The sequence below is a fragment of the Artemia franciscana genome, chromosome 21, assembly GCF_032884065.1.
Source record: "Artemia franciscana chromosome 21, ASM3288406v1, whole genome shotgun sequence".
In the NCBI taxonomy this organism is placed as follows: domain Eukaryota; kingdom Metazoa; phylum Arthropoda; class Branchiopoda; order Anostraca; family Artemiidae; genus Artemia; species Artemia franciscana.
Window position 1 is genome coordinate 13934872 of NC_088883.1, and position 26796 is coordinate 13961667.

General features: G+C 35.8%; 2 protein-coding genes across 3 annotated transcripts in view; both read left to right on the forward strand.

Moving 5' to 3' along the window:
* The window catches only part of LOC136040558 (fasciclin-1-like), a 98124-nt gene extending 78097 nt beyond the window's left edge, over positions 1 to 20027 (forward strand). Inside the window, exons 10-13 of one of the 2 annotated variants that reach the window (XM_065724773.1) lie at positions 6606 to 6768; positions 9222 to 9372; positions 13230 to 13253; positions 15449 to 20027. In XM_065724773.1, the coding sequence (XP_065580845.1) occupies positions 6606 to 6768; positions 9222 to 9372; positions 13230 to 13253; positions 15449 to 15642 (532 nt within the window). In that variant the 3' untranslated portion in view covers positions 15643 to 20027. The remainder of the gene's footprint in view (positions 1 to 6605; positions 6769 to 9221; positions 9373 to 13229; positions 13254 to 15448) is intronic. The other variant, XM_065724775.1, reaches the window with a different exon arrangement.
* The window catches only part of LOC136040691 (uncharacterized), a 146436-nt gene that overhangs the window by 90875 nt on the left and 28765 nt on the right, over positions 1 to 26796 (forward strand). The gene's annotated exons all lie outside the window — the stretch shown is intronic.

Sequence of the window (26796 nt, forward strand, 5' to 3'; positions counted from 1 at the left end):
TTGTTTGTTTATCAGATAAGTTTGTTAAGTTTGTAAGCCATTTTTTGACCACTTGCAAACGTTCAGTTACTTCCAAATTTTATCTGAATATGCAGTTCCGATCAAAGAATATGAGGAACTTCTATAAGTGACACGTGGTCTTTACTTCCGATGACAGTGGAATAATGCAACATTTTTTGAAGCTTCCCGTGCTCTGATTATGTAAAATTAATAAAACAACATAAAGGGGTGTTTTGGCGACTGCAACGAGTAAAAATCAAACACTTTTGCACTAGAGTTGATAGAATAGGGGTAAGGACACTTGACTGTGGCGAATAAGAGCTTGTGTCCTACCTTTGCTTTTTGGGGACCCGCTCAGATTTTTGCTGCGAAGAAAAGAAAGATTAGCCCCTAAATTTGTATCATTACACCCCTAACGCTACCCCTACCCCTACACCCTTACTGGTCCCCTACCAGTTTTGGCCTCTTATGCGGGGGGGGGGGGCTCCAAACAATTTTGACAAGATCGACCAAAGCAGTTTTAGCGAAGCTTGGTGGGAAGTATGAGTAAGTGTCCTAATTCTACTCTTAGGAGTTCGTATCCAATCTGTGTCGTTAGGGAGAGGGTCTTCAATTTTTGTCGTCAGAATATTTATCAAAAGGGTTGTCAAGTCCTAACGAAATTTTGTAGGAAAAGAGTAAATTTTAAATTAATGCCTTTTGGGGAATTATTAAATGTCATACCATGAGGAAAATAGTTAGAAATATCTTTCGGATCTACACAAAATTCGGAAATATTACTTGATGTGCTATTCCTGCATATGGAATGTCATTTCTGAATTTGTTGCATTGGCAATGAAGAAGCCTTCATTTCTGTTTCTGAAAGTCTCTTTTTTCATGTTGCTGTGTTTCTATTCTATAAATGAATCTGATATGTATTTTATCGATCCCACCACATATGGGGGGGGGGGTAGAAGGGTGACTTCAATCTCTTGTTGTATACACATTTTTCACAACGGGTTCACTAAATTCTGCTCATCAGCACGTCTACCAGAATGGGGCACGGACTCCCAACCAAACTTGGTAGTAAGTAGCAGTTAGAGTCCTAGTGGTCTTTTGAGGTGCCAGGGTGCAACTCAACCATCGTAGAAGGAAGGGTCCTTCAGTTCATTTAATCAGGACATTTACCGAAATGAATTGTTGGTAATCTCTATGGTTCACATCCAAAGGAGGAGGAAGGGCGACTACAATCTCTTGTTGCATACATATTTATCAGAAAGGGTTGGTTTATCTCAACCAAACTTTCTCTAGGAAGAGGTTGAGTGTGCTATTTGTGAATTTTGGGATTCTATTCCCTTTTGTGTATCTGCGGAGAGGGGGGTGGGTCAAGAGAACTTAGGTCACTAAATTCTATCATCGGCACGTCTACCAGAAGAGGAGGCCGACTTCCTACTATACTTGATGCGAAGTGCGAGTTAGAGTCCTAGTGGTTTTTGAAGTGTCTGGGTGCAATTGAACCGTTGCGGAGGGAATATTTACCGAAATGAATTTTTGGAAATTTCTGTTGTTCGTTTATGGGCTCTAGACACGATATGGCCTTAGTAGGGGGAGGGATTCCATTGATTCTTGTTATTAGGACTATCAGAAGGTAACTATCAGAGGTAACATATATTCTCCTAATTCTTTTTTTTACTGTGATCGGCGAACAATCTAACTTATGAACGTAAGGGGTGCCAAAATTCTAGCCATTAGGCTATCATGTGAAAAGGGATTGCTGAGTTTCAACCAAACTTGGGTAGGAGTAAAAGTTAGTATCCTAGTTATGCCCTTTCAAACCATTGGGTTGATTCGATTTCGATGGGACGAGGAAGGGGGATCTCGAAATTACTTTCATGAGCACAACCACCATGAGGATATGTTAGACCCCAACCAGACTTGGTGGGAAGTTGGAGCTTAGCTCATAGCTGTACCTTATTATGATCTGTACCTCGTCCATATTCAGTGAATGGGGGTACCTAATTATCCTTTCGTCTACCTAATTATCCTTTCGTCTACCTAATTAAATATGTGAACTGATGTAATTCATTCATAGAATCCTGGTTAACCACTACAGTTGTTATGGCTGGATTGGAGCATCAGTTCTACTAAGTCTTTACCAAAATATCTTTAATTTCGTGCTACATATTTAAAAGCATAAAAAAAAACGTATGTTTGTTGACTACAATTTGCACTTCAACCACGATCCTAAACAAAGTTAGGAGACAGTAACGTTTGTTGACTACAATTTGTACTTCAACTACGATCCTAAACAAAGTTAGAAGACAGCAACCTCGTCGGTTCGAGCATATCAAGAGAATGAATCCTGCTCTCCTACCCAAGATTTTGCTCGATGGGATTATTGAAGGACGCCAACCACGGGGAAGACCTTGCAAGAGGTGGATTTACAATTTTAACTGGGGACGTATTATCCAACTATCCAGAATTGTACGTTGTTGGGTCTTACTTGTACTTGTGGCGGGAATCAGGCGTTTCCACCTCGCCCGGCATCGATGATCTTAGAGACCTTCTTGGACCATGTTGATCGATCTTGTGCCAGCTGCTCTGCAAAGGCGAGCCACTGTGTTGACCATCTGTGACCGAATTTTCTGAAACCCCCGATTGGTTCAAGGTCTGACTTGGCCAGGTTCCACCAGTTCTTCCTCTGTCCTCCTTGGCGTTTCTTCCAGTAGCTAATAGGCTCAACTAGAAGTATTTGGCGAGGCAGGTACTCTGGCGGTTTCCGTAATACATGGCCCAACCATTTCAAACGGCGTTCTTTAATAGTGAGCACAACATCTCTCTGAATATTGCACATTCGACGTATATTCACGTTGGAGATACGGTCACGTAGCTGTACTCTGAGAATTCTTCGTAGACAAATATGCTCAAACACCTTAAGTGTATTCTCTTGTTGTAGTTTCGCCGACCATGTTTCGCACCCGTAAAGGAGAACGGTGCGGACCAGTGCCATGTAAATTCGAACTTTCGTTTGGACACTGATTTCACGGCGATTCCATAAGGGTTTCCGAAGGGAGGCAAAGACTGTCTGCGCTTTCTGTATTCTCTGTTGGATATCAGCGTCAGAAGATCCGTCAGTACAAAGCTGGGAGCCTAGGTATGTGAAACGGTTGACTTTTTCCAGCTGAACTTGGTTGACAGTTAGTGGGAATGGTCCTGTGTCGTTGTTAATAGCCATGAATTTCGTTTTCTCTGTGTTGACTTTCAAGCCGATCAGGTCTGCCCAGGCCACAACGCTGTCAGCATGTTTTGGGCTTCTACAGGGTCTGACAGGAGGCCAACATCATCCGCATAATCGAGGTCAGTCAGTGACAGATTCTGTCCAACCTGCGCTCCTGGATAAGACGATAGAGCATTTTCAAGCACCCAATCGATGCAATAATTGAACGGTTTCTTCGCCATAGATTCTAACTCGGCTCACTGAAGCGTCATAGTATGCCTTCATCAGTTCAACAAACTTCAGCGGCATTCCGTCATTCTCTAGGATCTTCCAAAGTTTCTGGCGAGTGACAGAGTCGAAGGCGGCAATGAAGTCCAGGAACATCAAGATCAGGGGTAGGTTGTACCTTTAAAACTGCTCGATAATGAGGCAAAAGGCGAAGATATTATCAGTACAGCCTTTACCTGGTTGAAAGCCGGCTTGATTTCCTCGAGTTTTTTCCTCCCTTGCCCCTTTGAAGCGGTTCAAGAGTATGATCCCGCATATTTTGACGGCAATGTCTATGAGACTTATTACGCGGTAATTTTTGAATTCGGTTTTGTCTCCTTTCTTATAGAAAGGGAGGATGACTGATGTCTTCCAATCTTTTGGAAAAGTGTTGGTCCTCCACACTTCTTCGAGAATGCCATGGAGCTGTTCAGCAGTGACCTCAGGGCATTGTTTGTATAGTTCCGGGGGGAGGCCGTCTTCACCTGGGGCTTTGTGGTTTTTTAGGATTTTGATCGCTTTTAGTATTTCGGCTCTGGTCGGTGTATCCAGCTCGATATCGTAAGGCTCTTTAGAGACGGAAGGCGGGAATGCATCATGAGCAGATGAAGGGGATGGGTTCAGGAGGAGCGAAAGTGATCCTTCCTTCTTGCTGAACGTTCCTTCTGACAACTAATGATTTTTCCTGATCTGTTTTTGATTATTTCTGAGACAGCAGCGTTCTTACCAACGGATTCCTTCAGGATCTGGTAAAGCTTGTGGGTGTCATGTAAGCGTGCCGCTTTCTCTAATGACTCGGCAGCATCTTCCCACATTTGGTGGCGGTCCAGCCGAACAGAGCGTTTTACCTGTCTGCGTAACTCCTTTGTTTCTTCTTTAAGGCCTCCCATCTTTTGTCTTCGCTCACCGACTATTGACAGGGTTCTAGCGGTTATCCAGTCTTGTCGTTTGATTTTTGCTCGGCCTAGGATCTTATCGGCAGTCTCTGTCATCACGGTTTTAAAGGTCTCCCATCTCTTATCGGGGGTTAGGTTTTCATCAGAGCTGAGGGCGTCAAACCGGTTAGTTAGTTCCAAGTTGAGGGCCTGCCGCACTTCTTTGTCTTGAAGTTTACCGATATCGAAGCCGACCTTGGACTTGTTTTTTTTTCGAATTGCAAGACGTAGCAAAATTTTTGCTGCGACGAGCCTGTGGTCAGATCCAGACTGTGAGCCTGTGTCCGTGCCGTTGTAAGAGTGAGAGTCCTGCACGGAGCTTCTCCAGCGCTAGCGTACGAGAATGAAGTCAATTTAGGCCTTAGTGACACCGTCATTTGAATGCCAAGTTAAGAGGTGGCTAGGTTTGTGTTGAAATATGGTATTGGTGATAACAAGGTGGTTCATCAAGGCATAGTTTACCAACCTCTGCCCATTCTCGCATCTGTGACCCTGTCCAAATTTTCCCAGGATTTGTCTTGTGGTCTGGTCAGATGGACCAACTCTTGCGTTGAAGTCTCCAGCAACAATCAAGTAATCACGTGCGGCTATAGAAGAAGACAACTGCTGCAGTTCACCGTAGAAATCATCCTTGGTCGTTTCAGTAGCGTCACGGGTGGTAGCATAGGTAGAAATTATCGACACATTTGCAGTGTTTCCTTTTAGTCTGATTCTAGCACAGGAGACTGGTTCCCATTCCAGGAGAGCGTTTCTGGTTCTTTGGTTCATGATGAAACCAACTCTATGGAATCCTGAATTATCTTCTACTCCGGAATAGAAAAAGTGGAACTGATGTAGTGTTCCAAGAGCCGTTATAACTATAGAGCCAAGTTCAAGTTCAAGTTCTCAAGTAAACTTGAACATTTGCAGGGTTTCCTTTTAGTCTGATTCTAGCAACTCTACAGGAGACTGGTTCCCATTCTAGGAGAGCGTTTCTGGTTCTTTGGTTCATGATGAAACCAACTCTATGGAATCCTGAATTATCTTCTACTCCGGAATAGAAAAAGTGGAACTGATGTAGTGTTCCAAGAGCCGTTATAACTATAGAGCCAGAACCGGAGATTCTGGTCTCGAATATGCAAAGTATGTCTATGTTGTACTTCTCCATCTCATGGACAAGAAAAGCTTGTGTGGCTTCTTGTTTAGCGGATCTTACATTCCAGCATCCAACATTTATTCTGGATTTTGCCTGTTTAATGACTGTAGTAGGTTTTTTAGATTTATGGCCATAAGAACTACTTTTAAGCACTTTAAGTGGAGTTCATGGTGCATCATACTCATTAAAAGTAGCCCAAGCCCCCTTCCGCCTTCCTTCTGGGAGTACCCAAGATTTACCTCGATGGGATTACTGAAGGACGCCAAAAACGGGGATGACCTCGCGAGAGGTGGATTTACAATTTTAACCGGGAAAGTATTATCCAACTGTCTAGAATTATACCTGACAAAGCAGCATATCCAAATATATTTGTTGTTGTGTCAATGAACAAGAATCAGAAAGGTGCCTTCGATGTTTGACAACCAAGTAGTTTTATTAATTTTTTGATTTTGATAATTACGGCCATCAATAATTATAGAATGGTATTATTAACCTTTATTTCAATGCCATAGGAACTACTTTTAAGCACTTTAAGTGAAAGTCATGGTGCATCATAGTCATTAAAAGTAGCACAAGCCCTCTTCTGCCTTCCTTCTGGGAGTAATTTATTAATTGTGGCCAATCGAGGCAAATATCATCATATTGCCCCTGGAAAGCTTTATTCTACTTTATCAGACCATTGATCTATGAGATATCGAAAGGAATAACCCTAAAACATCTCATTAGGATAGATAAGACTTAAGTAAGTAATTAATTGGTATTCCAATCTTGTCATGCATCTCCTTTGTGAAAATTCAGTATTTCACTTTATAGGCTTTATCCATATTCCCTTTGAGTGGCTTGTATTTCCTTGGTTGTCTAGTGTTTATTACTTGAAAATCTTTGTCTTTTCATTTATTCCATCACTTTGGAAAAGCTTGATCAGATTACTAGCTGAAAAGAAGTTTTCGCTGTTAACCCCTATTTGAAATGAGCTTGACCTCCTCTGACCTTCTTTGAACATATCCTCCCCTGTGTAGAATAGTCCACTAATAAGAGAGCATAAATTTTTATTTGTTCTTTCTTTTTACAGTGATAGTGCAACTCTTGGGAGTCAAAGTGGCTTTAACCTCCGATTGGGTGATACAAATCGAAAGTATACATATTTTGTGCCCAGCAACGACGCGTGGCTAAAGATACAGCGCAACCACGCTTCAACACATAAGAAGCTCTTTATGGGTGGCTTTGGGTATCAGGTAAGGATCTACAAGCTGGTTTCCTTTTTTCTGCAGAAATGATTTAGCGAAGTGTGCTATAATTACTTAATAAATGGGGGGCTCAGTAGCAGATAAACACAGGAACTTCTTGTGAAGAATCTTGACTGCTGTCTTAAATTTTCCCTCAAGACAACCAAAGAGGGGGAATTTAACTTTTTGTTTAAAATTTTTGTTTTTTGAATTTCCCTCATAGCAGGGTTTAAAACATCAAAGTTTTAAAAGATGGGAATTTTTTTCTCTCTAGTAACAACTAGTTATGTGTATGTCGTGCAAAAATGCTTCAGAAGTGTAAACCGATAATATTGAAGGAACGTAATCTCTTTTTTTCTCTTTGCCCAGTAATAAAGTGAACCAGTTTGTACCATTTCTAAACTACTAATATCTCAGTATACTAAATAGTTTTCCTTCTATTCCAGAAAAATGCACCGTGTGTTTTTGAGTGAAACGCGGTGTTCAGTCTCAGAGCGAAAGAAGTTAACTTTGTTATTTTCAAATTACCAAGCCCTTATCATAGCCGAAACGAAATACTTTCTGTGAATTTAGGAACATTATTCTAGCTCATATCCTAAAAATCTGAACTAGTTGCTTTGTCTTATTTATTTATGAATAAATAAAGACGAAAGAATAGTACCGAAACACCAGAAAACCCAAAAATACTGCCGTTTCTAAATGCATTACACGAATTAATAGTAGGGGGGAAACATGCACAAAAAAGGAGAAAATATAAAAAAAATCGGACTTCCTCAAATGAAACAAAAACCACTATGTAAAATTTAAACAATATTAAAAATTAATAAATTAATTATATTAATAATTTATAATAATTCATTATTAATTATATTAATTAATAAATTTAATTATATAAATATAAATTTAATTATATTAATTAATATTATAATATATTATATTATATTAATATAAATTTAATTATATTAATTAATTAAATTTATTAATTATATTATAAATTAATTAAATTTATTAATTATATTATAAATTAATTATATTATTAATTATATTAATAATTATATTAATAAATTAATTATATTAATCATATTAATAAAAATTAAACATGCTGTCAGCATAACTGCTGAAAAATATACCACTTGTCACCTCTCAGCACATAAACAAAAATCATATTTATGAGAGTTACACCAAATATCACAATGACTTTAAATGCACAAAACAAGTAATACTGTAATAACAGCTATTCAACTATATCTCTCAGCTGAAAAAAAATGTATTAAGTCTCTTAGCGTTAATCCGCGCTAAATTATAGCGTACCCTATTGATTTAAAATCTCATTTCCTTAAGAGAAACAGTGGTTCAAAAACACTTGACTTGATTACTGGGTCTCGGCTTCAACAGATTACTGCTTACTTACAGATTACTTACAGATAATTACTTACAGATTACTGCTTCAACAGAACAGGTATCATACTTCTCAATGTAAATTTGTGTTTTATAATTTTGTAAATCTTATGATTTGTAATTTTGTAAGTTGTAAATTTGTAAATTTTAATTAATTTATAAATATTGTTAATGTGATCATTTGTCTACGATTCAGTTTAGATCTAAATCCTTTGGTTACTTTAACATAAGCTACTTCCCTGGATTGTGCGTTTTTGTTAGCCAGCTGAGGTCAAGTGAAAATCTGGGGGTCCTTGAATGGGGCAGTAGGTAACATAAGAGAGGATTTATAGGAAATTAGAACTTCGTTGGCTATGTGAATAGAATATGAAGCCCGTTTTAATATAAGTTTTTCAGAATCTAAATAATATTTCTTTTATATTTATTTTTTGTATTTGTTCTTTTAGCACCAAAGAGAAAACTCCACTTCCTATGCTTAGGTGTTAAAAACTGCGCCTAAATTCCATTGGTTTCTTCTGAGTTTTATTTTAGATACCCAGCCAATGATATTATTCCACATTTCTGGGATATAACCCCCTCTCTCTTTTTTTGAAACACAGTTAATTAATGATGAGTGACAAATCCAATGCAATCTCTGGAGGAAAAATATAGCTCTACCCTTTTGAAATCTGATTGTGAGAAAACTTAAAGCCTTTTGTAAAAATAATGGTAAAATCAGAAATTCAGAAAAAGAGCGGAGTTTTTTAATCACAACATTGTTTACGTGTAAACTCTTCTTTTCTCTGTGGTCGCACGTTAGTGATAGTGTTTATTATTTGATGATGTGCCACTTGTTGTTAGTCACCACAGTAAGATTATCATCAGCTGTTAAGGTTGATAGGCCGTACAGCAAATGGAAAATTTCCGATTGGGCAGCACCTTATCATAGGTGCTACTGTCTATAATGTCTGGAATTGATACCTTGCAACATCATGTTTGATATATACATATATATTAAGATAAAAAGAAATTTAGCAACAGGAAAATATTTTTATCAGCTAACTAATTTTCTCGTATATTTTTAGTCAGAACAAGCTTTGGAGCACCATCTTTTGATTGGACGTGGGATGAAAATTGCAGACTTGGAAGAGCTGTTTCAAAATTCAAAAAGTGATAGAACTCAAATACAGATGTTGCGTGGTAGACTTAATTTAAGAGTTGAGAAAACACAAGGAGGTACACAACTTATTTATTCGCTAGTGCTACAATAAAAAAAAACTTTTACAAGAAAAGCACAAAAAAAAACTTAAAAATTACATCAAAAATTTGTTTATGTTCATTTTAATAACGTTTTTACGAGTCGGAAAAACATTTTGGGTGTTTGAACTCTCTGACCTACCGTCAGGGAAAATCGGCTCTCTCTTGACATTCCTGATGAAATTTCACTACTATTTGAAGTCTAGTAACATGTTGTTTGTTACCAAAGCCATTTAACGCGTGGAATTATTCACGTTGTGCCACGATTTTGTTCATTTGGACACTCTTCTTTTTCAATTTAGCTGCAACCATGTTTCAACTTTTTTTTACGACTTTTTCTCTGAGAACAGTGAATTAGTCATCTCAACAGTAATTGAGACACTTATAGATTCAAAACAAATTTGATGGAAGAAAACTGAAAGATTTCTTCCTGACATGGGGTATCGTAATCGACATTGTGAAAAAGGGATATTCGAATCGAATTTTTCGAATCAATACGGAACAAATCACAAGTTCCAAAGACACGAGAGTTTTGCAAGTCTTAGACGTTTATTGAGCGAGAACCAAGGGTAAATCTTCCAGTTTATAGACATAGTGTATAGGCTATATTGAGCGGATAATGCAGAAGAGGACCAGAAAAACAAAAACCAAAAAGGGAAAAAAATGGTGTAATTGGCAGAGCGGAATTCACCGCTCACACCAACTTTAAATATTACTTAATTATATTTATAGAATAATTTTTTAGTTCACCTTGCGAGCTCAGGCGGCTTGTTGGCCATAAGTTTTCAACCTAAAATCTATGTCATTAACCCATTCTGACTTCAGTAGGCTTCTCCAATAGGCAAATTCAGAGTGTTTGAAAAAATATCAGCCCCCTGTCTTGCTTACAAGTCCAGTGGACATTGTCCATCATGAGGCGACCCAAAAATCTCGGTCACCCCTGTTGCAATTCCACTGGGCTTTCCCAGAAGGCAAAGCTAGTGTAATATGAACAATCTCAGTCGTCCACTTGCCTGTAAGTCATGTGGACATGGTCGGTCATAAGTCTTTTAATCATTTTTTGGTCTTTGATTGCCTTCAAATGGCTCGCAGAACTGATCTGTCGTGACAGTTCTGTATTGGTTATACTCTAATTACTCAGAAGTGTTTGAAAATATATCAGCCCCCTGTCTTGCTTACCCAAAAATCTCGGTCACCCCTGTTGCAATTCCACTGGGCTTTCCCAGAAGGCAAAGCTAGTGTAATATGAACAATCTCAGTCGTCCAATTGCCTGTAAGTCATGTGGACATGGTCGGTCATAAGTCCTTCAATCATTTTTTGGTCTTTGATTGCCTTCAAATGGCTCGCAGAACTGATCTGTCGTGACAGTTCTGTCTTGGTTTTACTCTAATTAGCCGTGACTCGTAAGTCCTTCGTCACTTCCAAGTTGATAATTCATTATTAAAAATTGGAATTATCTAAACTTGCAATCAAACTAATCTTTTATGGTTAAAAATATTTTAAATGCAAAACTCTAACGCAAAAGAGAACTGAATGAACTTGTAGTGTATTTTTGTGGTTTGAATAGGCAGCTTATATGAAGAAACTTCAATTTTGAAATTTTAGAGAACTGAAGGTTTATGAGCAATTTTGTAAGGAGCATGTCAATATCGAAACTCAATCATTCCGGATTTTAGCCGCAAACGGTGATTTGTTTTCTTAAAAGTTCTGTTTCAAATAACTGAAATGAAACTTCAGGTTCGTGTAAGTGAAAGCTTGGTCTTCCATTAAAACGCATAATTTTTGTTTTTAAGTTTTGAGGTTTAACGTTACGATTTCTGTTCTACATTGGACTCGTTTTGTCAATTGCTTGGGCTGCCATACTATTGTGGAACTGTATAATTACTAGACATAGATAAGAAGATCAAATCCCTTGAGCCTATCTAGACTAACATACCTTTATTCATTTGTTTTTATTATTTATTAATAACATATCTTCGTTTTTTTTCAAACACTATGATTTCTTGTATCAACCGTTAAATGTATTGGTTTTGTTTCGTTCGATATTTAGAGTTATAAATTATTGTTTGAAGTACCTTTGGTTAATGTATGCGTAAATTTGTTGCTGTCAGCCTGGAGATCTTATCTGGAACTTCCATGATTATGAAACTTACACGATAATAGCCAAAAGCGTTAACTGCTGTAAGATAATGGTTCGGTTAATGTTTCTGAATCTAGGTTGTCTTGTCTAGCTGGTATGTGTTGTTGAGAAGACTGAATTAGCTGCCAGCATTTAACAACCGGTTAAACCGGAAAACTGGATGGTTTAACCGGAAAACTATGTGTTTTAAAGTTAGTAAAGTTTGCAGGAGAGAATAGGAAGCTTCTTCACCAGCAAGGGACAGAAGAGCACCAGAGAACATACAAAGATAAACAAAAATGTTTTAGATTAGTACTTTAAGTTAGGCTAGATAGTGGTGTACCTCCGGAGGGAACCGAGGTTGAAGGGAGGTAACGGACAGAATAGGAGACTAAGAGGCACCATTTACGCAGACAAAATTGCCAATTTTACCAAGAGGTTGGAAAACAGCAAAGCTGCTGGGCAGACTCCGTAAAAGTCACTTGGAACTACCAGTGGTTGGAAAACAGTGGTTGGAACTACCAGAGGTTGGAAAACAGCAAAGCTGCTGGGTAGACTCCGTAAAAGTCACTTGGAACTACCAGTGGTTGGAAAACAGTGGTTGGAACTACAAGACTTTGGAAAACAGCAAAGCTGCTGGGCAGACTCCATAAAAGTCACTTGGAACTACCAGTGGTAGCGAATTTTATTAACAGTCTGAAAAACCACCGAGTAGGGTGATGTAGATCAGAAGACTCAAAGTGTTAATTAACACGCATATTTCTGCTGGTTACCCTCTTAAAAAAGCTTAACAAACAGTGTTGGCCATTATTATAGAAGCTTGAAAACTTCAGATGCGCCATCTTGAGATGGCACTGATTATTTGTCGATGTTGGCTGTTTATTTCTTGACATTTTTGGGCCACCATATGAGTAAGCCCTTGTTTAAGGAGGCATAAGGCATAGATAATTTTTACGGTATTAATAAAGGAAGTATCTATATGTCTTTAACGACTCATCTTAAACTACTTGAATTGTGTAAATCTTTTTAATCTCATTTTCATTAAGTCACTATCTGACGATTCAAATTTAGTTACATAATTTAATCTAGCATAATTTCATTTAATGATGAAGTACCAAAATGGACTGTAACTATATTATAGCGTTTAAAAGGTTTTAAATGTGGTATAGTGGTTGCCGGGCAGGTCTGTTTTACCATTGACTCCTTGCGATTATATTAATAATGTTAATAAACGTCGACGACCATTCAAACATTATTACTTAAATGCAAGTCATTCTAGTCAATTCATTCAAAAATTATTCTATTGAATATTTTAAGCTCTCTACTCTTCAAAGTTGATTCAAATTAGTTTAAGTTTCGCAATCCATTTAGTAAGTATCATTTATTAATTATTTTAATACACCGTTATTTAATAATGGGGAATTTGTTCCGAAAATTTTTTCCAGTAGAATTCAGTCAACCAAAATTTATAGGGTTAGTGATTTTTATTATTTCTTATTGGTAGCTTTCTCCCAATATGATGCCTTTTCGCTGCCATAATTCTTTAGAAGTTTAGTAGAGGTATTTCAAGTTTTATAATAATTATAACAACAATAATAAACTATATGGCATCGTCTTTGATCACCTGGTCGTCTTTTTAAGCCAAGATTTAAAAAACTGGCAGGTTTTTATTAATGTTTTATTTTTCTTATAATTATTGATCGTCCTAATTTTTAGATGAGCCTGGAGATATAAAGCAAGGTAGTTTTGGAGATTTCTATTTCCCGTAGCTGCTTAAAGTCCAGTTTGTTCTCTTTTTTAGCTTCCTCTTTTTGTGGTTTCTTCCATTTTTATGGCTATATTTTTAATGGTTTAAAGAGAAAGGGTCTGTTTTATTTTTGTAGAGAAAAAGGCTTTTTGTCCAGGGACTGATAGCCAAAGTGTGTAAGCTTTCCCCATTTTTCCATATAATTATAGCTGAAGCATTTGAAATTCACCCTTTTCTCGCGATAGAATTCCTCTCCGACGTTTGTGCGTGTTGTTTTTCTTTTTTTATTTATTTTTGGAAAAACTCTTTTCTGTCGGAAGATTCCTTCCGTGCAGAAATTGGTATTTTAGTTTTGCCCAAATGTAAATTAAGAATACAGCTAACATTTCCGTTTAAGTTTTGTAATTAGCTTTATGATTTTGCTTGGTATCGCCAGATGGTGTTTTTTTGACACAACATTTGGGTTTCCTCTCATATCAGCGACACATACTCCATGACTTTAGAACTTTTCCAACAAAATTGGTTAACTTGGACAACCACTTGATTAATAGGGAGACTTTATGGATTAGTAATACCAATGCTAAACGGCAAAGTCAGAACATACAAATGTGAAATTTTGGATTCGCAGCTTAGGCACGGTAGAATCGAAATCTGACCATATTGTCAGTTGGGTATAAAAAGGTCGTATCTCCATAATTGTAAATTTTCAGAAGGACAAACAAAATCCTTACAACTTTTTTATTTCCCTTCTGGTAACTGTAAAACAAAACCGATTGATATGCATTGGTGTCACATTTTAATCCGTCTTTGTTTTATGACTATTGGAGGGGAACTGACGAAATATAATACAACGTATTGAATCATAGTTGGTATATGAATTTAGGGGGAAAGGTGAGGGCAGCTACAGAAAAGGCAGGTTTTTTTCTAAAATGATTTATATCTCTGAAGTACTTCCATACGATCATTATGGTAAGGCCTTTGGCTTGCTCTGAAATATATACTGTGTTGTCCTTGAATAATTATAAAGTGTCCTGGCTACCCTATGCTCTTATTCTTAGTCTTAAAATTTTGATTTTCCCGGGTAGACAGAGTAGGATAAATATTTTTAGTGTTTGGAGATCCGTTTTTTTTTTTTTTTTTTTTTTTTTTTTTTTTTTTTTTTTTTTTTTTTGAATTGAAGCGTATAGTTTTATGAACCTTTGAGTCAAGCAAGAAATTTAAAGGCAAGATTTTAAATCTTACAAATTTTGATTTTCCGGGTAGGCCTAGTAAGAAGAAAGTTTTTAGTGCATTTGGGGATAAAGACGGATTTTGAACTTTTTTATATTTAAATTGTGTAGTTTTGCACATTTCAGGGAAGGGATTGATAAAATAACAAAAGTGGATATATTTTCCACAGACCCTATTGTTTGAGCTTAGAAGCAAATGGGAAAGGCAAAAAGAAAAAAAATATTAAATACACACAAATGCAACTATAGGCAAAAACAAAGATAGTAATCAATGTATTACCTATACAGTTAAGACAGGCACACACAGGCTGGAATTTATTTGTAGTGTCTTGAAACGATGTCCCTGAGCTAAGAGGCTGACAAATACAAGTCATTTGGCTTATTCAGCTCATCAGAAACTTATAAACATTTTTTGGTACTTGTGTATTATTTAGAACACACTCAACAAGTGAAGTATTTTATATATAGAGGTGGTTAGGTTAGGTATTTGAAATAATGCACCCCCCCCCTAATGTGCAAATATATAGCCCAAACTTTTGATAAAGCTAATGAGATAAAACAAAATATGATGAAAATATAATACTTTCAAACATGGTCTATTGTTACACTTCCAAAAATGTTCCTTCTCGTAAGAGTATAAAGTCATGTTGCGTCCATTAACGCACTGCTTTGTTGTGGGCAACAACCCCTTATCCAGGAAAAATATAATTGCCTCTTTTTCAGTCTTCGAAAATCCCAAATCTTCATTTCAAAATCCATGTTCAGACGCTATCTTCTATCACTGTGCGTAGCAAACTAAATTTAGTTTTGTCTTTGTGGCTATGAAACCGGATTTTCTCATAAAATATACCTGCTTCGTAGTTTGTTTCATGAAAGAACCTAACTTCACTTATTGAGTGTGTTCTGAATAATACACAAGCACCCATTTTTCTTATTTTTATTCCATGTTGTATTTGCAGATTATTACATTGAGCGTGATGGAATTCGGGCACGAGTAATACGACCAGATGTTCAGTGTACTAACGGAGTCATCCACGTCATTGACGAAGTCCTCATCCATCCAAGAGATGTCAGTGTATCGTCATCTAGCACTAGAGAGCTTTCAGTATTAGCTTCCATTTTTTCTAGTGTGCTAGCATTTAGATCCTTGTAAATAGTTCTAATTGAGATATTCTTAATGAAGTAAGTAGTTTAGCAGTATCGATATCCAAGAATTTCATTTTTTTTTAATACTGCATAGATTTTAACCTATAAATTTGAAGAAGAAAATATTTAGACTCGGTAAAATTCCCTAGGTAGAAAAGTAAATTAATAAATAATTGTTTTGTTTTGTATAGATGGCCATTGCGGCCATGTTAAGCGTAAAAGATTTACCTCATAAAAGCATTAACTACAGCTATTGAGCGCTTAATAAATCTTACCTGCCATGTCGCTGCTAGTTAGATGTTGAAGCGCAAAGCCACCCAAGACCAGCAATAGCTACGTAAGGTCTTTTTTCACCTCACGCTGTTAAGGGCCTCGCTACCTCCAATGAGACTCCTCCGTCTTTTTCTTCCTCATATTATCTTTCCAACCCTTTTGGGGTGGTCCTACTAAATAAAGAATATTTGCGTTTCAAATTACTTAATACCTAGCCACAACTCTGACTGGTATTATCTATCTCCATACTCAGCAATTTATGCTGGGGCAGCGCGTCCTTCATCATCTACGTATAGACGCTATTTGTATCATTTGACACTTACATTCTGCTTAATTAATATATATTTTTAGAAGCTGATTTGACCAGTTCTGCACACGAACTTGCACACAAAAGATATTCTTCAAACTTATTTAAACGTATTCCCCAGATTCAATTACAGAAAATGTCAAAATCCTTGGGATTTTTTGCTTAGGAAATTTTCAATAAAATGCCTTTTTTGGTGTTTTTACTGAATGATTAAAATAACGAAAAAATTACCCTCTAGAAATGGTAAAATACATTTTGCCCCCCCCCGTCCTTACATTTTACTGGTTTGACGCCACCATGTTTGAAAAAATTCAAGGTTGTTCACCTGTTCCCAGTGGGAACCTATTTCACCGGAACAATCTTAATCACATTCTTTGTCATCCGTTGTTGATAAATCATCAGAACCTATATGCAGTTGAAGAAATCCGGATTTTGGAGAAATCTGGGGGGAAATATGCGACAAGTGTCAGCATGCGAATTTTTTTTTTTAAGTTTATAGGCAGTTGGAGGGGGGGGGCTAGGGATTGCTGTTAAATGGTTCATTGAAGACGTTTACTTTGGAGCAATTACACATTAGATCTTAGTACTCTTTATACACAAATTATGAATTTTCAGAGTCTTCATAACATGTACTTTATAGTTGTATATCTCTGTTGAATTTTTATAGAATGCAAGTCAAACTACCTTTAATAAAACTGAAAATTATGCTCTTAAATGCAAATAACTGGTGCATTACCATAATTAAAACCAGAAACTTATATTGTTTGTCACTTCCCTCATTGTATTTTTTTACCGAGTTTAACAAAAGCGCGTCGCTCGGGAACAAACTGATTAAAAGTATATCTTTATTTAATGAGGCTTTTAACTGTTTGCATATCAAAGTATTTTAAACTTTTCTAAGTATTGCACCTTTTAAGTATACTTGTAGGTAGTAGTGGCTGATAACCGTTTAGTCTATAGATGAAGCCTATATTGACTTTGCTACGCAAAAAACGTTCAACTCCTGCCAGCCTTCAATCAGAAAAACAATTCCCCAAATTTCGATTATAAAACATATTTATGGTAATCATGTCTATACTCACGTCTGTGGTATTACATATCAGTAGTGACATCTATAATAACCATGTCGATGTTTGTACCCATTTTGTTAAAGAAAAATCGATAAATTATGTTTTATAAGAGAATGTTGAAATCGATAGAAATTAAGGGAATTATTTTTTTTTTTATTTTGCATTTTAGGAATTTGTTTTAATTGCGGAGGGTCCTCTAATGAGAAAAGTATACCGCAGGTTTAGATAATTTACTAAGTCAATTATTTTAACAATTTGTTTTGGTGATTGATGGCCGTTAAGTCTAACAAGGAAGCATACATTAGACTGCTATGCAAAAATATCCAACGCATGTAAAACTTGAATTGAGAAAATTAAATTTAAAAATTCCGTTAGTAAACACTTATGAAATATTTAAGGTATCCATGCATATTTTAAGGCTAGCTTTAAGACAAAGGTAAACAGATTAGTAGAGCTTGAATATCAGACTGCGTAGCTTAACACCCATTCACAATTATTTTTGACTAATACCGAGGATTATATAACTTTAATTTGAACCAATCAGGCTTTTCCTAGGATTTTCTCATTGGCTGAAAAATTTCATGAAAAATTCTAATTGGTTCAAATTAGCGCTTGCTAAATTTTGATGTTTGTAAAATCTCATTGTGAATGAACCTTTAGATAAAAATCAGTCTTCCCATTTTCTCTTTCATGAAACTGAGAGAGGAAGTTCTTATATAGCTGATGTTTTTGAAATAATATTGAACTATTTGATAATTAAAACCGATCGTTGACAACCATCAAAGGATCAAAGAATCAAGGCAGAAAAACTAGATATTTAGAGTGCGTTCGTACCTTAGACTTTTGTTGCCTATGGCTGAACTGTGATCATCTTCAGGCATCTTACCTTCCGTAGTCACAGCTATTCTGACTGTTTCACTGTTGGAATTTAGTTGACTTTCCGTTAGTTCAGTCACAGGGTGGAGTCAGTGCGTAGTCACATAAGAATGTCGGGAATTCTGAAATTTTTGACCTGCGTTTGAAAAACGTTTTTAAAGCATATCTTTCTCAGTAAAGCTGGCTCTTCGGTTCCTATTCTACCCCTCTCCTCCAGCCTCCAGTTTTTTTGGTATTTTTTTGGGTATCCGGACGTGCTCAGAGCAAAAACTGTAGACATGGAAATATCTGTAGAAATATCTTAGAATGTAGTTTACAAAGTGATATACAGGTTAGTTTCGAACCTAAGAGATTAAAACAAATTAAAAGGGCTTTAAAATTCTGTTTTCAAAATTAAATTTGAAATTAAATTTAGGACAGAATTTGAATGTTTTTCGTATAGCTAAACTTGACCCAGAAAGTAAGTTTATGCACCTAATTTCGTTTTTGTTTTGTACTTTCTGCCTAGTTAGTTCCATTTATTTAACACTGTATTTTTCCAAGTACTTTTTATAAATAGGGATCTCACTTTTTGTATCTTATCTCTCCTTTGTTTTGTCTTGTGTATGTGTATGTTGTTTATCATTTGTTGCAAGACTTTTTTTTCATTGCAAACTAAAGTGAATTTTTTTTTAAACCAGAAATGTTGTTCTAAGCTGAGCTAGCATTACCAGCAAGGATTAATGGTTCTCCAAAATTGCAGAGCATGATTGTAATACCATCTAGGTTTTTGTACTCACTACGAAGTGACTCAAAACTTTAAGTGCTTGGGGTCCCTCTTTGAAATGTTTCAAGCAATCGCAGCCAAGTGTGGTAGTGACCTTGGCGATGGGCTGAAATTGTATTCCTTGCAAAGGTGATTAAATTTAATTTATTTGTAGATTTTGTAGCTAGCTTTGTATTGCTAGTCATTTTTTTCCAAGTAGTTGTGGTTCAGCTGTCCAATACCAAAATAATGCATTTGCACCTCTGAAAAAAAATCAATCGAAATAAAATCAGATTGACATTAAATTAGGACTATCGCCCTCATAAATTTTCCGGGAGTTGTTGGCTGGAGATTGTTTGGAAAAAGAATATTTGTTTACCAGAAAAGTGTCAAACTTTTCTAAGCATTGCACAATTATGAACTTCCGTGCATTAGTGCTCCTGGAAACGGTGGGGTTTGTCTATCCCCCTCCTTGTAAATTCTTATGGTATTTACAATAATTTATCTTGTAAGGATTAAACTAGAGTAAATAATTAAAATAAATTGCTAAAAACACAAAAATATACAGTTACTTAAAAAAAAACCTGAATTGAATTTAACTACAATTGTAAATGTAGTAAATATAACTGTAGGTACATTTATTTGGGACTAAACACAGGGGGAACAAAGATTCGTCATTCAACCCATAAGTGCTAGGTGTTAGGTCTGATGCACATCTTTGAAATGCTTTTACATCCTTACTAAAAAGTGTACTCCGGTGGAACTTTCCAAATTTTGAAATGGAAGGGCTAAATTTATTTTGACTGCTCAACTGATTGGACAGCTGGATTGTTAGGTGTGATTATAGCATTTTATAAAGATTAGCTGTACTTATGTTTTAACTCATTTCTCGCCCCCTTCATCTTGTTCTTTGAAGCTGTTTAGTTTGTCTAACTTTATGACTTATATTACTGTCAGTAAATTTCGATGCGTAAAATCTAAGAAGTTTGTTTTTAAAGTCCTGCATTTGTTAAATGGGTATCATTGTATAGTTCTTGAGTTTAGTTCTGTCCAGTTGGGTATGATTTATAAAACCGTCTGTGATGGTTTTAGACATAGAGCAATAAAATTTTGAAATTAAATTTTTCTCTTAATTTTGTTGTATGCTAGTCCCACATCATTTCAAATTTTTCTGAATAAAATTTTCTGACTACTTCACAGGGTAGTATCCAGGAATTTTTTCCGGGTTAAAATACGCATCATAAATTCTTTATATTCATTTTGTTATGTTTTTTTACGAATCGGACAAGTATTTAGGGGGGGGGGGTTCGAACCCCCTTACCATCCCTCGCCCCTGGATACTGCCTTGTTACCTCATATAGCATGCTCTCTTTGTAAATCATCTGACGTAATGACACAGGTTAGCAGGTACTAGAATGGAAACCTGATTGAATACCACTAAATAACCTTCACTCAGTTGAAGGTAAAAAATAACCCCGGTTGAAGTGACACATACGTGGGATGTTACGTAATGACGATGTACATGCGGGGTGTTATATAATACTATAAGAGATTTTTTTTCTTTCAAGGCATTTTTCTGTGGTAACATTTATTATTTTAAGATTTTTTGTCGAAATTAGGATTCGAAAGGGATTCCCCCTCAATAGAATGGAGTGATAACTAAATCGTTGAACCATGAGATATTTTCTAATATTATGATTTGGCTAATACACTTTACATAATAACCTACCGCATGCAAGGAGAACCCCCTGTTCGCGGATACTAGAATGATTCAATGAACTGTATGTTCCCATATGTCCACAATAATTGACATGCAAAGGGGAAAATCAATTACTAAAATTGTTTAACGCTTGGTATGCACCTGCGTATTAAGGAATACTTTTAGAGAGTGTTATCAGATAATATTGTGGGTTGCTCGAAGCGCATTCTTTAGTTATAAAGTCTCTTACACTATTGGAAGTTGAATAAACTACCAGGGGCGAAATAAAAGCGAAAGGGGCTACAAGATACTTAAAACGCTTAAACAATTATCTGTCAAACTTTTATCCCAATACAAGAATCTGAAGGACACAGACTTTTGTACATACAAATTTTGTTAATGAAAGCAAATTTACAAGCCATTATTAAAACACGGAAAAAGCAGTTAGGGCATAACAAACGAAAAATAAAACATGAAAAAGCTTATAAGGATTAAATATAAGCAAAAGGGGCCATGAATTAAAGAAAGATGAGGGTCCTAGCAACCAATTCCAGAAAGGATGGTTGATATTAGAGGTAAATTTAATCCGTATTAAGATCTATTTCTGAGAGCTTTTAATGAAAAAATCGTCTATTTGAACCAAGACTATGCATATTCACGGCACCGTACCAATATGTGGCTAGCCCACCCTAGCAAGCAATTCCAGAGGGGGGTGGGTGGGTTGTTATTAGAGGTAAGTTTAAGCCGTATTGAGGTAATTCTGAGAGGTCTGAGTAAAAATGCCTCGCTTCTATTGCACTATCGGATGCGCCTGTATGTTACATTCTATTAATTTAAATCTTGATACTAACAAAATCACATTTGAAAAACCAAACATGCAAACGAACAAAAAAAGTCAGATTTTTGCATTCAGTTATTTCTGAGAGGTTTTAACGAAAATTCCACGTTTCATTGAGCCAGGGCTACTCTTATTCACACCACTGTGACAATATTTAGCTAGCCCACCCTAGGAAGCAATTCTAGAGGGGGGGGTTGTTATTAGAGGCAAATTTAATCCATATTAAGAGGTATTTCTGAAAGCTCCTAGCGAAAATGCCTCTTTTTTATTGCACTATTGGATCCGCCTGTCTGTTATATTCCATAAATCTGAATCTTGATACTGACAAAATCACATTTTGAAAAATGAAACATGCAAAAAAGAGACAGATTTTTGCATTCGGTTATTTCTTTATAAAGGTTATAATGAAAATGCCACGTTTCATTGAGCCAAGGCTATACATATTTACGGCATGGTGACAATATGTGGCTAGCCCTCCCTAGAGAGCAATTCAAGAGGGAGAAGGGTGATATTAGAGATAAATTTAAGCCTTGTTAAGGGATATTCTCGATAGGTCTCAGTGAAAATGGCTCGTTTCTATTGCACTCTCGGATGCGCCTGCTTGTTACATTCCATTTATTTAAATATTGATAGTAACAAAATCACCGTTTGAAAAATTAAACATGTAAATGAAAAAAAAGAGACAGATTTTTGCATTCGGTTATTTCTGAGAGGTTTTAATAAAAATATCACGTTTCATTGACCCAAGGCTTTACATATTCACGCCACCGTGACAATATGTGTCTATTCCACCCTAGCAAGCAATTCCAGAGGGGAAGAGCTGTTATTAGAGACACATTTAAACCATATTAAGAGTATTTTTCTGAGTGATTTTAATAAAAATACCTTGTTTCTATGAGTGAGCGTTAGATTTTACTCCCCCTCAGTCGAAAAAATTCTTTTAACATTTCCCAGCTTTAACTTTAGAAGATGTTAGTCAAAGCAATTCACATCACCGTGTCACACTATGACTGGCCCTCTGGCACCCTCTCGTCATTTTTACGATACTTTTCAGATATTTTCTCATTAAAAATTATGCTTTAAATCCATTGGTTCGTGTTTTTTTGCGCGTCACCCCAACATGTTACACTATGTCAATTCACACCACCGTAGAACACTATTGATGGCCTTCTGGGACCCCCTCATCATTCAAAAGGTATTTCCGAACATTTTCATGATAAAATCATGAATTAAATCTATTGGTTTATGTTTTTTGCAAGCCACCCAAACGCGTTACATTATCTCAATTCAAACAAATGAATAGGTTATTTGTTTGCCCGGACACACTCTCTCCAAATACAATAATCGCTGCTATCAAAATTACGTCCATCCCTCCCACTCCATTCAGTGGAGACATATACCTCCATGCTAAATATAAAAGCACGCAGGTCTCATCGTTTTGAACTGTTTTTCAACGATTTTTCAGTCACAGTTGGTTAATGATCCGAATTAAAAAAAAAAATTGAAAGCAGTAAATTTTTGTATTTAGCTTTGAGAGCTATATCCTGGTATTATAGAAGGGGGGCTATGGTGGAATTGTAATAGTAAAGATTATTATATTTGGAAAAGGAACTGGATTGTGAGCCGAACGGTATATTCAACATTCACATAGCGAGTTAATTGACTATTTGACAAGTTTACAGTATGTCAAATTCATTGTCTTGTTCCTGTTCTAGCTGTCAAAGTGTTTCAAAACAATGGATATTGCCAAAATTAGACTTGTCTTCTTTTCTCAATTATAGTGGTTAGCGTTGATAGGTTTCTATATCACATGCCGTACCAATATTATTATCAATCTATACCCTGATTTATAGAGAGAAAACAAATTTCTTCAAAAAAAAAAAAAAAAAAAAAAAAAAACAGTCTTCGAAAAGAGTAAAAACAAAATTGAAGCTCATTTTTCAGTTAGTTAGCTTTCTTTTAAAATTTAGAGTCGGCTACTTTTCTAGCGGTCAAAATATTTCAAAACTACTGATATTGCTAAAATTAGACTTGTCTTCTTTTCTCACTTATAGTGGTTTGTATTTAAAGCATTTTGTATCAAATGTCGTAACAATATTGTTGTCAATTTCTAACCTGTCTTATGGGTAGAAAACAACTTTTTTCTACAAACCAATAGTCTCCGAAAATAGTAAAACAAATGAAATTCAATTTTCAGTTATTTAGATTTTTTCTAAAATTCACTAGAACATAATACCTCGCAAATCACCATCACCTCATTACCATCCTCAGATTCTCATCATCTGTGAATCGCAGAAGATATGCAATTCCGGTGAATCATATACTATTTAACGGACTTTCTAAAACATTTCAAAAAATTTCTAAAAAACATTCTAAAACATTCAATAACAAAGAAAGGATACGAATATGTGTTCCTCTCAGGCCAGGAACAGCCGCTTAGATACTGCTTTCGCCATATCAAACAGTTCGTGGTAACGAACTGTAGTAAGGAGCGACCCGGCTCAATAGTAACCAAAACTCTAAAAAATTGAATTTTGATATCAATAGCTACATCAAAAGAATCGCATTTTAATGCTGATTTTGAATATATAAGTTTCATCAAGTTTAGTCTTACCCATCAAAAGTTACGAGCCTGAGAAAATTTGCCTTATTTAGGAAAATAGGGGGAAACACCCCCTAAAAGTCGTAGGATCTTAACGAAAATGACATCATCAGATTCAGCGTATCAGAGAACCACACTGTAGAAGTTTCAGGCTCCTATCTACAAAAATGTGGAATTTTGTATTATTTGCCAGAAGACAAATCACGGGTGCTTGTTTATTTGTTTGTTTGTTTTTTTTTTGTTTTTTTTTCCCCAGGGGTCATCGTATCGACCAAATGGTCCTAGAATGTCGCAAGAGGGCTCATTCTAACGGAAATTAAAAGTTCTAGTGCCCTTTTTAAGTGACCAAAAAAATTGGAGGGCATCTAGGCCCCCTCCCACGCTCATTTTTTTCCCAAAGTCAACGGATCAAAATTTTGAGATAGCCATTTTGTTCAGCATAATCGAAAACCATAATAACTATGTCTTCGGGGATGACTTACTCCCCCACAATCCCTGGGGGAGGGGCTGCAAGTTACAAACTTTGACCAGTGTTTACATATAGTAATGGCTATTGGGAAGTGTACAGACGTTTTCAGGGGGATTTTATTTTGTTTGGGGGTGGGGCTGAGGAGAGGGGGCTATGTTGGAGGATCTTTCCTTGGAGGAATCTGTCATGGGGAAGAAAAATTCAATGACCAGGGCGCAGGATTCTCTAGTATTACTGTAAGAAAACAATGAAAAATAAACATGAAAACGTTTTTTTCAAATGAAAGGAAGAAGTAGCATTGAAACTTAAAACGAACAGAGATTATTACGCATATGAGGGGTTCTAAAAATACTTTAGCATAAAGAGCGAGGTATTTAGGAGGAGATAAATACCTTGCTCTTTATGCTAAAGTATTTTTAGTAATTTCAACTATTTATTCTTTAAGGGGTAATTCTTAAAGAATTGGGACAAAACTTACGATTTAGTGTAAAGAGCGAGGGATTAACGAGGGTACAAATCCCCTCGTATACATAATAAAAATATAAGGTTATGAAAGTTTGTTACGTAAGTTAATTCTTAAGTTACGTATATTTTTTACTAATAAAAACGTTCGTTAAAAATTAAAAGTTCTAGTTGCCTTTTTAAGTAGCCGAAAAATTTGAGGGCAACTAGGCCTCCTTCTCCACCCCTTATTTCTCAAAATCGTCTGATCAAAACTAAGAGAAAGCCATTTAGCCAAAAAAAGAATTAATATACAAATTTCATTTTAATAATTTATGTGCGGAGAGCCAACACCAAACATGCATTAATTCAAAAACGTTCAGAAATTAAATAAAAAAAACTAATTTTTTTAGCTGAAAGTAAGGAGCGACATTAAAACTTAAAACGAACAGAAATTACTCCGTATATGAAATGAGTTGTCCCCTCCGCAATCCCTCGCTCTTTACGCTAAAGTTTAACTCTTTGCCACAATTCTACTTTTTAAAATAATTTAAAGCTTTAGCGTAAAGAGCGAGGGATTGCGGAGGGGACAACTAATTTCATATACGGAGTAATTTCTGTTCGTCTGTTCAGTAAATTCAGTAATTGTCAGTAAATTCTGTTCTGCTCAAGTTGTTAAATAAATAGTTCCCATAGACAAACATTAAAAAGGTTATCGAACTTTTTCTATCGGAGGGCTTAACATAAGATGACAAAGGACTTTAATAGCGGGATTTGAAATATTTTTTAGGTTTCTAAACCAAGTTTGCCAAGTTTAAACCAGCAATTTTTTTTTTGCGGAAGTTTTGTTAGGACAAATAATTTTTATAATATATATAACAGTTCGTGGTAACGAACTGTAATAAGGAGCGACCCGGCTCAATAGTAACCAAAACTCTAAAAAATGAAGTTTTGATACCAATAGCTACATAAAAAAAATTCTCATTTTAATGCTCTTTTTAAATATATAAGTTTCATCGAGTCTAGTCTTACCCATCAAAAGTTAAGAGCCTCAGAAAATGTGCCTTATTTTGGAAAATAGGGTGTAAAAACCCCTAAAAGTCATAGAATCTTAACGAAAATCACACCATCAGATTCAGTGTATCAGAGAACCACTACTACCATATTCGACCAAGAATCATCAGGACTAGAAGAGTAATGGACAAAGAATGATCTTCCAAATAAAATATCGTCCTAAGAGGAAAATAATTAGAGGAAAATAAAAACAGAACAGATCTTTAAAAAAGGATTATGGTAGAAGATCCTTGAATAGAAGTTGAAGAAGAAAATTCAGAAATTACAAGGAAAGATTAATGACTGTTTTTCAATTATGCTTAAAAGTCTCAAAAATGTGCCAAATTTTTTTTTATTTCTTGCTAAAAGCCAATTTATGGTAAAACTGGAATTAGCTAATTGATTTCACTGCAAAGCAAACGATTCTTTTAAAGCAAGTGTTTGAACTAGATCCTTTTTTCATGAAAACTAGATAGCGCTCAATACCAAAATTTGTTGGAGTAGTAGATACCACAGCAGACCCACATTTTTCTGTATTATGTTTTCAATAGAACCAAGAAAATAAAGTAAAGTATTCGTACGCTTACCACAAGTCACCTTGGTATAAGCTTAGAACCAAGGAAATTCAAGGTCTCAGCTAAAATTTGATCAACAGGATTATAATAATACGCATACCTCTCTTTTAGGTGGCATTGTGCGAAATTGTTCAGGAGGCTAGTAAATGGATATCAGTAGTATTGGCTGGTGTAATTTCAAAGGTGAAGTACTAGTTACTGAGCTCAATTGAT